This window comes from Diabrotica virgifera, chromosome 4 (assembly GCF_917563875.1).
Source record: "Diabrotica virgifera virgifera chromosome 4, PGI_DIABVI_V3a".
Classification (NCBI taxonomy): Eukaryota; Metazoa; Arthropoda; class Insecta; order Coleoptera; family Chrysomelidae; genus Diabrotica; species Diabrotica virgifera.
This window is the reverse complement of record NC_065446.1, coordinates 2,458,901-2,473,376: the sequence shown is the minus strand read 5'-3', so window position 1 is coordinate 2,473,376 and position 14,476 is coordinate 2,458,901. Positions and strand designations below refer to the sequence as shown.

General features: G+C 32.8%; 1 protein-coding gene across 1 annotated transcript; it reads left to right on the top strand.

Annotated features, from left to right (window-relative positions):
- Positions 1-6,086: 6,086 nt before the first annotated feature.
- LOC114332994 (probable ATP-dependent RNA helicase DDX27) lies at positions 6,087-12,393 on the top strand. The gene is made up of 3 exons (XM_028282799.2): positions 6,087-6,432; positions 7,265-7,736; positions 10,689-12,393. The coding sequence occupies exons 1-3, from the start codon at positions 6,334-6,336 to the stop codon at positions 12,326-12,328; spliced, it is 2,211 nt and encodes a 736-aa protein (XP_028138600.1). The 5' UTR covers positions 6,087-6,333; the 3' UTR covers positions 12,329-12,393.
- Positions 12,394-14,476: the final 2,083 nt, after the last annotated feature.

Here is a 14,476-nt window from a genome sequence, read left to right as displayed (position 1 = left end):
TAAAAAATTAATTTTGTATTTATTGGGATTTCACAAAGAATTTGAATCTAAAATACCATACAAATTCTCTAACCTTTCTTTGACCTCTACTGTACCAAATGCATCTGCAGGAAGAGCACAAAGTCATATTTTATATGTATTCATTCCACAAGCCACGTGCTGTGTTTAAAAAGTTGAGAATCCAATACTCACAAAAACTTCCATAAAGTACTTTTATCAGCAAACCTAAATTAAATTTAATAAACTATGTTTCATTAAATTGTTTCTGTAGTTTGTATAAAACAATAACTTAGGTCAAATATATAAAACAATTTATGACTGACTACTTGAAATTCAGGATTTTCAGGAGTAACATTATATAATTTAGAAAATTCAAAAAGTTTGATCCAATATCACTTGAAATTGTTTCAACATTCAAGTTAATGCTTGATAATTGACAATAGGGCTTTTCATTCACAGTCATTTGTTTCGAGCTTCTGTCATGTGTCACATAATATTAATATATCTACGTCATACGTTATTGGTATATACAATAATACAATTAATTATTTATATGGGAAATAAGCCTATATATAAATATATATAAATCACAGGGTTTTTTCCTGGTTTTCCCTTGTGATTTACTATGAAGTCTCTAACGCGAGAATTTTACTGTCGTTACATTTGGTTGTCTTTTTAAAGACAGATCACATGCTATAATTTTTTTGTGACGGATATTCTTGAGTTGGGGTTGATTTCATGTAATCGAATGAACTATCTTTCAGTAAGTCGTCCCAGGAACGCAACTCATAAATATTGGCAATATCATTTTAAAGTCTTCTACTTTAAAATGTATAATATATGTCTAAATTGCCAATATAAATGAGTCAGATTAAATAAATTATTAGAAGAATTTTTTTGCTTAGCAACAACATTTTTGTTTATTTAGTAATATTTTGTATTTTGACAACGGCATCCGATTTGGGCGTCGAAACGTTAATGAAATTATTTTTTTCATTTTAATTGTGGCTTATTTCCCATATAAATAATTAATCATAAAAATGCCACAAGGAAATAGCTTCAGAACAACAATAATACAAATCAAAGACGTATGGCGTAGATATATTAATATTATGTGACACATGACAGAAGCTCGAAACAAATGACAATCGATGAAAAGCCCTATACACTCTTCATAATAGGTTTACATTCTCTTGATTATACTTGCGTTCCAACAAAAAAAAGCTAAAGGCTGCTTTCATATGGAATATAAGCTTCTGACCATAATGATCAAAACGTTTCCATATATATTCACCTTAACATAAGAAGCTTGTCTAAAAACTTTGACAACCTGATCTCATACCTTCAGTATCTTAATAAAAGTTTCGACGTTATTGTATTGTCAGAGACAAATAAAGTTGTAAACAAAATACAAAATCTTAACATACCAGGATATCAGCTGTGTTACAATGAAAGTGTAATAAACAAATGTGACGGCTTTATTTTTTATGTCAAATGTGAACTCTTAAAATCATTGGAAGTGATTGAAATTGAAAATTGTAAATTTCTTAGAATAGTTTTAAGTAAAAATGGGTATTCAGTGGGTATTACTGGTTATTATAGATGTCATAATGTAGATCAATTTAATCTAATTAGTGGCCTTGAACTAATCCACACTCGTTATAGTAAAAAATGCCAGATTGAGGTCTTCTGTGGTGACACAAATGTAGATATTTCCCCAACAAAAAATGTTAATAATCCCAGGTCTAAAGAGCTTATTTGTAGGTATCTAAATGTATTTTCTGTGGAAGGGTATAAGAGTAAAATTAATTGTTCTACAAGAATTGATGGTAACTCGAGATCCTGTTTAGATCACTTTTTTGTGCGGTCAGTAAATAAGTGCAATGCTGTAGTCTTAAGAGGTAGTCACTCGGACCACTATCCCATACTCTTGAATATAACTCTAAATAATGAATTTAATAATAATAACAAAAAAGGAAGATATGGTAAAGTGTTAGATAAAAATAGATTGCTAACATTATTTCAAACTGAGAGTTGGGATGATGTTATGAGGGAGCAGGATCCGAATCTTGCCACCAATAGTTTAATAAGGATAATTACACAGTTTATTAATATAGCAACACAGGTAAAATATATTAAATGCAAAAATAGAGTGAAACAACCCTGGGTTACGCAGGGGCTGTTGAACTCTATTCGGCAACGAGACAATCTAAATAAACTTTGTGCTAAAAACCCATTTAATGAAAATTTCAAAAAAGAATATATAGTATATAGAAATATTTTAAGCAAAACTTTAGGTAGGGCAAAAGAAAACTATTTTAAAAATCTATTTGATAAAAACTGTAAGAATGCTAAGGAAATCTGGAAAACTATAAAATATGCCACAAATGAAAACTGCAATAGACCTAGTATTTCTAATATAGTAAGTAAGGATGGGAGTTTGATTGAGGATGACAGGAAAATAGCAGAAAAATTCAATAGCTACTTTAGTTATGTGGGAGAGACGTTAGCCTCAAAAATAAAAAAAACCACCAGATCACATTGTAAATTCTTTAATAGAGCAAGGAAATATAAATAATAGCCTGTTTTTAAAACCTTTTTCGAGTGGTGAAATGGAAAAAATTATAAACACATTAAAAAACAGTGATTCAAACATAGGTAATGGTATCTCAAATAATATAATTAAGTACTACAGTAAATTTCTCATTAAGCCTTTATTATACTTAGTAAATCTTATCTTTGAGCAAGGCATCTTTCCGGACGCACTGAAAGAAACAATAATTGTCCCTATTCACAAAAGTGGTCCAAAAGATATAGTTAGCAATTATCGTCCAATTGCCCTCACAAACAACATAAGTAAAATCATAGAAAAATGCATTAAGTTAAGATTATGTAATTACCTGGAGAAGCATAGTTTATTATCATCAAACCAATATGGCTTTAAAGAAAACTATGGCACAGAAGATGCCTTAATTAAACTTTCAGATCAAATTATTAATAGTTTCAACAATAAAAAGAAATGTATGGTCATTTTTATTGATCTGGCCAAGGCCTTCGACACTGTGTCACACCGTATATTGCTGGAGCGACTTAAGAAAAAGGGAATAAGAGGTCTTCCTTATAATTTGTTCAAATCTTATTTGGAAAATCGCTCCCAGAAGGTCAAAATAAATGAAACTTTAAGTGAATCAGCTCCAGTAACGTACGGTGTGCCACAGGGGACGGTTTTGGGTCCAGTGCTTTTTGTGTTATACATGGACTTTTTATTTTCAGTTCTCAAAGAGGCTAATATTATATGCTATGCAGATGACACAGCCATTGTTGTTTGTGAGAGCACTTGGGAGAAAACTCTTACCATAGCAGAGGAAATCATGGCAAAAATTAAAAGTTGGTTTGATGTCAGTCTTCTTTCAATGAATATCGAGAAGTCCCACTTTATGTGCTTCACAATGAATGAAGCCACGTCACCAGAAATTTTAGCTCTTAAAGTACATAAATACACATGTAAGGATCACAAAAAATGTGATTGTCAAACTATTAAAGTTGTTGATAAAATTAAATACTTAGGAGTATTTTTTGACAAACACATGAAGTGGGAACCTCACATTGAATATATTTGTGGTAAATTAAGAAAAATTATGTACAAATTTTACATTTTAAGAAAATGTTTAACAAAGGATACTATCATAAATATATATAAAGCCCTAGTCGAATCTATCCTAACATATGGAATATGTACCTGGGGTGCAGGTTATTCTAACGTTCTATCCCCCTTAATAATAACACAAAAAACAATTTTAAAAATCATTTTATTTAAAAAGAAATGTTTTTCTTCAGAAGATTTGTTTATAGAAGCAAATGTAATGCAGATTTTTCAACTTTATATTAAAACCATTGTTAGACTCTATTGTAATAATAAGTTACCAAAACCCAGCTCAAACCATCAATTTCTAACTAGATTTACTACTAATAATATGTTAACGACTACTACATCAATATATTACACGGCTGTTCAAAAAAGCTTACTCTTCACAGCTCCAAAAATATTTAACTCTTTACCTCAAGAATTTAAAAATAAAAAATTTATTAAGATAAAGAAATCACTTTCTAGCTGGATAAAAAATATAAAAATAAATAACATATTCTAGTAATAATGTAAAACTTCATAGAACATAGACATAGTCTTTTGTAAATCTTTATTAGGTTAAGTGAATTTTCTCTTGTTTTCTTAATAATCAGTTACCTCCATTAGATTAATTTTATTGATTATAATAAATAGAATAAGTACACACACAAACAATATGTTCATCGTGTACTTAGCATCTAAGTTTTTGCATGTAAACTGATTTTTTCTTGAAATAAAATTATTTTTTATTTTTTTTTATTTTTTATATATTAATTAATTTATTAATTAAAAAAATTACTTTTTCTCTTTTCTCGATTGCTTATTAGTTTTTATTGTATACTATATATATTTTTTCAGTTATTACATCTTTATATTTATAGAAATAAAATAGTACAATACTTATTGGTTTTTTTATTTATTTACCCCGATATTCGACTTTAAAGAATGTACTGGCTGGTTTTGGCTGGAATGTACGGAATGTTTTGGCTGGTTTCCAAGACAATAAAAATTGAAAATATTGACAATCGATTTTAACATACAGTTTCTTGTTGTTGATCACGAACATTTGTCATCCAAAAAGAATTGGATTCCGTGACGGTTACAACGGCTGTTATTTTTCGATTATTTTACGAAATAACGAATATAATGAATAGGGCTTTTCATTCACAGTCATTTGTTTCGAGCTTCTGTCATGTGTCACATAATATTAATTTATCTACGTCATACGTTATTGGTATCTGCCAATGATACAAACCAAAGACGTATGACGTAGATATATTATTATTATGTGACACATGACAGAAGCTCGAAACAAATGACAATCGATGAAAAGCCCTATTAGGAAATACCTCGACAAACAAGTAATTGGTCCTGGGTTTTCACCCGAAAGTAGAACTGGAAGTCGATATTGGAACTCTTCGTGTAACTTTGCGTCGATTGATCTACGATTTTACTAATTTTGTCATCTTGTTTTACATTCATATCATATTTTGAGTGACTTTAAAGCAGTACCTACGGTTGTAACTCTAAAACCGAAGTCCGATGTCAAATTTCTCATCTTTAATACCATCCATGGGTTATAAGCTTTCATTCGACACCTCATTTGTCATTCTATCTGTATTAGTAACTGAGGAGTTGTATTCGCGGTCGGACGGACAGACAGTCATGAAACCAGAAGTATATATTTGTTCTCGTCTTGCGAATGCGCGTCGAATAATATATCACTTCTACTATTGCGGTGACTTTAAAAGAGTACTTCCGGTCGCATTTCTAAAACCGGAAGTCCTAGGTCAAATTTCCCACCTTTAGTACCATCCATGTATTATGAGCTTTCATTCGACACCTCATTTGTGATTCTACCTGGTATCGTGACGGAGGAGTTACATTTCCGGTCGGACGGACAGACAGTCTAGGTCAAATGTCTCACCTTGAGTACCATCCATGGATTATAAGCTTTCAATTGACACCTCATTTGTCATTCTACCTGGTATAGTGACTGAAGGAGTTATATTCGCGGTCGGACGGACAGACAGCCTATTAGGTCACACCAAGTCGTTCAAATTCTCACCAACTTGTTCACACTTTTTCAAAATTGCTGAAAACAACAAATTATATTTTGTATCGTATCAATATAAGCCAAAAAGAATAATTAGTGAATGTCACGCCACTATAATATATTTTATTATTGGTCTTTCAATGCTAAAATCAGGATAAAAAAAGGTATTTTATCCATGGTTTTAATCAATATAATTCTCACCATTAATTTGTGTTGTATTTGCAACCTTTTGTAAATCAAAAATAATTCCACAATATTAAGAATGTTAACAAAAGCCGGCCCTGCATGCAACCTTTCTCTCAGTGCAACTAAAATTTTATTGATATACGCCAAAAATGTGCGAGACTTTTCTCAGTGTACTCGCGTGTACACTTGCCAACTCGATACTAAAATTAAGTACATGCTAACAACAAAAGAATCGCCGTCCGTGTCGGTTCTTGTGAGAGATATGTACAGAACCTAAACCAATCCGCCTTGATCGGCGCAACACACAATACAGAGCAGATGGGTTCACGGTTCACGTGTAGATTTGAAATTTAAAAGTATGGTTATGTTGATTTATTTTTTTGAAAGTTTAGTACATGTACATTATATTTAAAAACAGTATTGTTTAAATATAAAATAAATTCTTGACGATTGTCAGACGTAGAAAATGTTACAAAGTGTAAAAAAGTACGATACTATTATCAGAACCATTGATGATGATGAAGAAGTTGAAGATTTATCAGAAAACAGTGATGAGGAAATAGAGGTAAAATGTGTTTATTTTTTATTAATAATTAGAAAATATGGTATTTTATTTGGTAATCTTTGAATTATTTTGAAACCTTAACAGTGGATTGTGGTCTATTTACTTTACAATGTATGTTTTTCCAGTAGGTTCCAATGTAGGTTCATTGCCGCCTGATACAACCCGTCCATGGACAACTCTAATCTTTTTTTTAGGCCGGCCATTCACTATCAGGTACACCTAACAGGTATACCTGAACTGGTAGACCTATCCGGTGTACCTCATAGTCTATGGCAGGAATAACTAGCCTCTCAGGCGACCTGATCCGCCACACACTATCAGGTACACCAGATAGGTCTACCTGTTCAGGTGTACGTGATAGTGAGTGGCCGCCCTTATATTTCCCATTTTAAAAAACTGTTATTTTGACATCAATCTGTCAACTGCAGATCCGTGATAATTGAAACCGTTTCCTCATGGTACTTTTGAGAACCATCAAATTCTGGTATCCCAAGTATTGAAGTAGGTCTCATTTGTAGTAGTAGTGTCATTCAAACGATTTCGTTTGAAATGCACAATAAGATATGTAGATACTCTAAAAGATCCTTGGGACAAAAGAACATTGAATTTAAGAGAAAAGCATTGAATTGCTTGAACATTGAATTTAAGGGAAAAGCAATGTTCATTTGTCTAATTAACATTTTTTTCTGTTTTCTGACAGCAGTAAAATGTATTTTGAATTAAATAAATTACATAGCTGTACATTCTTCTTTTTGTGTCCATTGAGACCATAGATTTGTCTTTATATACATGTTTACTAATTTGGTTTACAGATTTTAATTTTCTCTTTCAGTTTCAACCATCCAAACAAAAAACTCGAAGTAAGGAGGATTTTGATACGGAATTTAATTTTGTCAGTTCCGTAGAAGAATATAATAAAGATGTTTGGAATGATTTGACTAAATACGTTAAAAGGAAAGCAAAACAAAAAACTGATGACAAAATTAAAAAAGTCAGAGGCACACAAGCTGATGAGGATCAAACAAACACTGAAAACGGTACAAATGATCTTGTCGATTCCGATATATCTCTTTCAGAAGATGAACTAAAACATGATAGGATTAAACTTAAAGAAAAGAAAAAGAAAAAAGTAAAAGCTGACAATGATACAGAAGCATTTTTTGAAGAGGTTGAATTAAATTCTGGAGAAACTGTTAGTTTTTATCAGATGAATCTGTCAAGGCCTTTGTTAAAGGCAATTGCTGAGATGAAATTTGTACATCCTACACCTATTCAGTCTGCGACAATTCCAGTTGCTTTATTAGGTAAATATATAGCTAGAGATTATATATCTATTTTAAAAATGATGTAAAATTTTTCTGATATGGTCAAATAAGCAGATTTGGCAGGGTTAATACCATAAAATTTTTCGTTTGTTGAATATTTGTGCAAGGCATATTGATTTCACATATAGTTTTCACATAGTGTTTGATTTCCTTTTTTATGTATAGGTATTATTAAATTGTGTTCCCAACTTTTGAGGATCGCCTATATTCTCCACGCTTCTTTTAGTATAGTCCCTAACCATTATATTGCTTTCTCGCCTAGCCATTTTATCATTTCTGGTGTTCTCATCTTCTCCCTAAGCTTTTCCTACTTAATGGTTCGTACTGCTTCCTCCATTTCTTCTTGGCCTATTTCTAAATCGTCATCTGTATATTCCTCTTGATATATATTATTTTATTTATTAAGCTCAACAGGCCTTGTAGGCCTAGGGCTAAAATGTTTACATTTCTGATTACATTTTATTTTAGTCTTATAAATATTTAATTACACTTCAGTATTTTTATATGGGCCATTCCACGAACATACGCCTGTTTTGGATTACTTCGACAACGAATATTTTACTGTACAACATAAGAAGTACGAAAGTAAATGGCGCTAATAGTTATTCCAATAAACAACAATGTAATTTGCAATTTACTTTCGTTCTTCTTATTTTGCACAGTAAAATATTCGTTGTCGAAGTAATCCAAAACAGGCGTATGTTCGTGGAATAGGGTATACACTCCTTCACCACATCCCTCCATCTCCTTCTGTCCAATACTAGTTCTTACCATCTCTCAATGTTACTTTTCGTCAGGTCTTCGTACACACTGTCCTTCCATCTTTTCCTTGGCCTGCCTTTCCTTCTCTTTTGTATTGGTCTTCGTGAGAGTACCATTTTTGGCATTCTTTTACTTCCCATTATCTCGATGTGCCCAAATATCATATTCTCTGTGCTTTGATCGTCGTCGTGATCGTTGGCTCTTTATACAGTTCTTCCAATTCTTTATTGGTTCTTCTTCTCCACTGACCTTCTATTTTCATACCTCCATATATTGCTCTTTGCAGTTTTCTCTCCCATCTTTCTAAAAGGTCTATTTCTGACTTTTTCAACACCCATATTTCGCATGCGTATGTTACTGTAGGTCTGATAACATTCGTATAAATTCTAAATTTTGTTTTTCTTGATACATATTTGGATTTCATTAATGTGCCTAATGCTCCATACTTTTTATTTCCTTTAGCTATTCTTGCCTTGATCTCCCCTTAGTCCTCTCACCAGGGGGGTACTGTATTTTCACCCGTAGAACACGAATTTTTTGGGTAACAGTTGATCCGGATGTCGATAAGATTGTTATAAACAAAAAACTTGAGGAATTACATAACAGCGATTTTTCGCAATACAAAACATTTTTTTGTATTTTTTGGGTGATTCTCAGCAGTCTTACAAGTTTTTTCGTAGGGTGCATAGTTTTCGAGATAACTGAGGTTGAACTTTCAAAAAATCGAAAAAGTGCAACTTTTGAACCCGAATAACTTTTGATTAAAATAAAATAGCAATTCTGCTTACTGCATTTTAAAGTTCAAGTCAAATTTTATCGGTTTTGATGATTTGCATTGCTAAAAATTAAGTTTTTATTTGTTAAACAAAGCCATAAACACATAGTGTTTCCCGTGCCCAATGCATGCGTTTTAATGTACGTAATCTACGTACGTCTGTATGTGCGCCTACTCGTTGGATTTCAAATGAGAAATGCATTGAAAACATCATTCAATCACTATGTGTTTATAGCTTTGTTTAACAATAAAAAAATTATTTTTTAGCAATGAAAGTAATCAAAACCGATAGAATTTGACTTGAATTTTCAAATGCGGTAAGCAGAATTGCTATTTTATTTTTCAATCAAAAGTTATTCGGGTTCAAAAATTGCAATTTTTCTATTTTTTGAAAGTTCAACCGCGTTTATGTCGAAAACTATGCATCCTACGAAAAAACTTGTAAAAACATTTTTTGCTTAGAATAACCCAAAAAATACAAAAAAATATTTTGTTTTGCGCAAAATCGCTGTTATGTGATTCCTCAAGTTCTTTGTTTATAACAATCTTATCGACATCCGGATCGACTGTTACCCAAAAAATTCGTGTTCTACGGGTCAAAATACATAAAAAAGAATTTGGGTAAGCCCATCTGAATTAAGGAGGCCGTTGTACCCCCACTGGCGACAGGACTACCTTCCTCATGACCATTTTCATCTATTTTGGCTCCCAGATAATTAATTTCTTTGGCCTATTTGAATGAGTATGTTTTTTCTCCACCTATTTATACTATGATATTATTTTCTTTTTCTTTTTGGATCTCTCCCATTATCATATACTTTGTCTTTTCTTCATTTATTTTAAGTCCCAATTTTTTGGTTTCCGTTATGTTTTTCATTAACTTTTGTAGTTCTTTCTTGCTTGTTGCTAATAGTGTCAGATCATCTGCAAATGCTATGCATTGGTGGCCGTTTTTAAATATCGTTTCTTGCATGTTTATTCGGCTTTTCCTGATTATTCCTTCTAATGTTAGATTGAATGCAGTTGTTGATAGTGGGTCTCCTTGTCGTAATCCTTCCTTGGTTTCAAACTTTTTGAATGTATACCCCTTTCAATGCTATTTCGTTTTTTGTGGTTTCCATTGTCATCTTTATCATCCTGACAATTTTACTTGGTATTCCTTGATATTCCTATTGAATGCCTTCCATATTTTTAATACATACTTAGTCTTTTTTAGCCTTTAGTTGGTTTTCATTGCTCTTATTTCTTGCTTTTTATCACCTCCCCCACTACCCTTTTGTTCATCTCCAAATGTTTTTCAACTCTCCTTTTTCACTATCTTTACTGCCTGTTTCACTTCCTTTCTTCTAGTGTTGTATTCTAAAAGTCAATTATTTACATTCGATATTTTTTAGGAAGGGACATATGCGGTTGCGCAGCCACTGGAACTGGTAAAACCGCAGCATATATGTTGCCAACTTTAGAACGACTTCTCTATAGACCATCAGATGGAACCACAGTTATAAGAGTGTTAGTTTTGGTACCGACGAGAGAGTTGGGTGTTCAAGTATACCAGGTTACTAAACAAATATGCCAGTTTAGCGATATACAGGTTGGCTTAGCTGTCGGTGGCTTAGATCTTAAAACACAGGAAAATATTTTAAGAAAGAATCCAGATATAGTGATAGCTACGCCTGGAAGACTTATAGATCATTTAAAAAGTACTCCATCGTTTAGTTTAGATTCAATAGAAGTGTTGATCTTGGACGAAGCTGATCGAATGTTGGATGAGTATTTTGCCGAACAAATGAATGAAATAGTTAAACAGTGTTCACGTAAACGCCAGACTATGTTATTTTCGGCCACAATGACAGAAGAAGTAGAAAGTTTAGCAGCAGTATCTCTTACCAAGCCAGTTCGATTATTTGTAGATAGTAATCGCGATGTAGCGTTTAATTTAAGACAAGAATTTGTTAGAATTAGATCAGACAAAGAAACAGATAGAGAACCAATTCTAGCTGCATTAGTTTGTAGAACGTTTAGAGAACATTGTATGGTGTTCGTGCAAACAAAAAAGCAAGCGCATCGTTTACATATTGTTTTGGGTCTTCTGGGTCTCAAAGTGGCTGAATTGCATGGAAACTTAACTCAACCCCAACGGTTAGAAAATTTAGAGAGGTTCAAAACGAAGCAAGTTGATGTGCTTATAGCAACAGATGTAGCAGCTCGAGGTCTTGACATTGTAGGTGTTCAAACTGTGATAAACTTTGTGATGCCTGCCACAACTGAACACTATATTCATAGAGTCGGTAGAACTGCCAGAGCTGGAAGGGCTGGTGTGTCAGTAAGCTTAGCTGGCGAGAAAGAGAGGAAAATAGTTAAAGAAGTAATAAAACGTGCCAGAAATCCAGTCAAAAGCAGAGTCATCCCACCTGACATTCTTGAAAAATACAGAACTAAAATTGAGTCACTAGAGCCTCAAGTAACAGAAATTCTTCAAGAAGAATATGAAGAAAGAGTGCTCAGTAAAGCCGAAAATCAAGCAAATAGAGCTGAAAAACTACTAAAAGGTGAAAAAGATGAAGTAAGACCTTGGTTCCAAACTAAGAAGCAACGGAAAGAAGAGAAGGAAAAATTAAGTCTTAAAAACGTGAAGGCTAAAAAGGACAAATCAGAGAAACCAAAGGACAAAAAGAAGGGCAAAGGAAAAGACTCAGCTGATGATAGAATAAGTAACGAATTGAATAAAGTTGCACTTGTACAGGCCAGATTAGCGAAGAGAAAGCAGAAACAAAAAAAGATAAATGCCGTCCGGGACGACAGCTTTGCAGAAAATGGTAATACAAGTGGAAAGAAAAGAAAATCACATTTTGCAGATTTGGTAGATACTTCCCAAAAGAAAGTTAAAAAACTTAGATATGATAGTAATTTCAAACAAAAAATGAAAAACAAGGGTAAAAATAAGGGTTCGAACCAAAATAAGGGCTCAAAACAAAATAAGGGCACAAAGCAAAATAAAGTATTTGGAAAGCCCCAGATGAAAAAGAAACGTTAAATTAATACAAACTCTTTTGTAAAAATACCTTTGTCTATTGTATAAAAATAAACTGTTTTATTAGACCGTGTATTTTATTTCGTATTTTAACCTGTAGGTAACGTGTGTATTATCAGTAGCTGCTAGTTAATGAGGGCTACGGGGCCAATCTCCCTAGAATAGTTATATTCTACAAATAATTTATTGTATTTCATATTCACACAACATTAAAATTAACAACCAAAGTGATAACAAACAAACTGAATGAAATTATATAACAGCAGAAGAACAACAAGGTTTTAGGTCGGGAGGATCATGCACTGACGCTATATTTATAATGAGGCAAGTTCAAGAGAAATCGTTGGAATACAACAAACCGGCATATTTACGTTTCTTTGACCTTAAGAAAGCATTTGACAGGGTCACATTAAAGGACGTTATCCAAATTTTTATACTCAAGAGAGGTACCTCTAGGAATAATTAAAACGATCGAAAACATCTACCAGAACAACACAATAAAAGTAAAACTGGAAGATGAACTAACTGACCCAATTGAAGCCGGCAATGGGATAAGAGAGGGGGATTTCTGAGTCCTTTATTGGTCAACCTGATCATGGACGAAATAATAATAAAAAAGGATACCAAATGGGAGAAAAACAACTTAAAATAATCTGCTATGCACTCGATGCAATATTAATATCTCAAAGTGAAGATGATTTACAACATATGCTGCACCAATTTAACATAACTGCCAGAAAATTTAACATGTTAATTTCCCCAAAAAAGACAAAATGCATAGTTTGTATATCTTGATAAAAAATATCAAGTTTGAGTTTAAATATCTAGCCATCACACTATCTAGCTACGGAAGGCTCGAAACAGAAGTGGAAGATCAAGTGAATAGAGCAAACAGAGCCGCAGGTTGCCTGAATGACACAAAATGGAGAAATAAAAATATCGGAAAAGAAATGAAAGGCAGAATTTACGAAACAGTCATCAGACCACTAATGACATACGCGGCAGAAACACGACCCGACACAGAGAGGACAAAAAGATTTCTCGAAACAGCGGAGATGAAAACCCTTCGAAAAATCGATGGTAAGACTCTATGGCACAGAGCTGGAAGTACAGATATATGACGGAGATGCAAGGTGGATAACATTAATAACTGGGTAAGAAACAGAAGAATGGAATGACCATATAAGCCGAATGACAACAGAGTAGTAAGGACAGCGAGAAACAGTTCCCTAATAGAAAGATGATTACTGGAGAAGCCACGAAAACGATGGAACGACAACTTACTAGAGGCGCATTGAAAAAACAGACAGAGTCATGTCTGTACAAAAAGAAGAAGATATTCATTGTTTTCTATTAAAATTATTCACTTTTCTGTTCAAGCTTTATTCTATTAAAATATATTTACTTACCTATCTAACTGAACAAAATTTTACAATAATTTCATTTGCTTTAGGCGTCCGCACAATATTAGCTGCTGATTTCCTATTTTATGACGCCCGATAAAGGCATGCGGTTACCTTGGAAATGACACGCAGTAATTAAACTCTTTTCGAACCATATTGCTAAAATGGCGCGGAGCTACGGTGTTGATGTGGGCATTCAGAAAGCAGAGTCTAGATAAAACTTACCATTCGATTGAATAAATCATCAATCAGTCCTGATTTGTCCATTGTTGATCATCGGCCTCCTCAAGATATTTCCATCTTCTGCTATCCAATTGATCACAATTCTTTTGAGGTTGTCGGTCCACCGCTTTGGAGAGTCTTGTAAAGGATTTATATCAGCATAAAAAAAAAATAGGAGTATTTAATCGATTTAATTTTTAAAAGTCTTAAGGTAAATAATATACACATGCATTGTTTGGATTTCGTAAATGGGTGGCATTGATTTATGTAATCTAGGTCACATACTGAAAACAGCAAGTGAGCAATAATGCTCCTAGGGGAGAGTTGGACAAAACGGGATACCATTCTTGTTTATTTTTATTACGGAAAAAATGTTAAAGAAATTAGCATATTGTTATTTTTTATAGGTATAACATTTATTGAAGCACATAAAAAACATATTTTTAGCTATTTTTAATGACTGGAAAATAGTAAAAAAATATATTTAAAGTCCTGCACATCCCGTTTTAGCATACCACGGTTGGAT

Bases quoted from the DNA above. Each gene is read 5' to 3' on its own strand.
- LOC114332994 (XM_028282799.2), top strand. From the start codon at position 6,334: ATGTTACAAAGTGTAAAAAAGTACGATACTATTATCAGAACCATTGAT. The intron at 6,433-7,264 runs GTAAAATGTGTT...TTTCTCTTTCAG, and splicing joins ACAGTGATGAGGAAATAGAG to TTTCAACCATCCAAACAAAA. The intron at 7,737-10,688 runs GTAAATATATAG...GATATTTTTTAG, and splicing joins AATTCCAGTTGCTTTATTAG to GAAGGGACATATGCGGTTGC.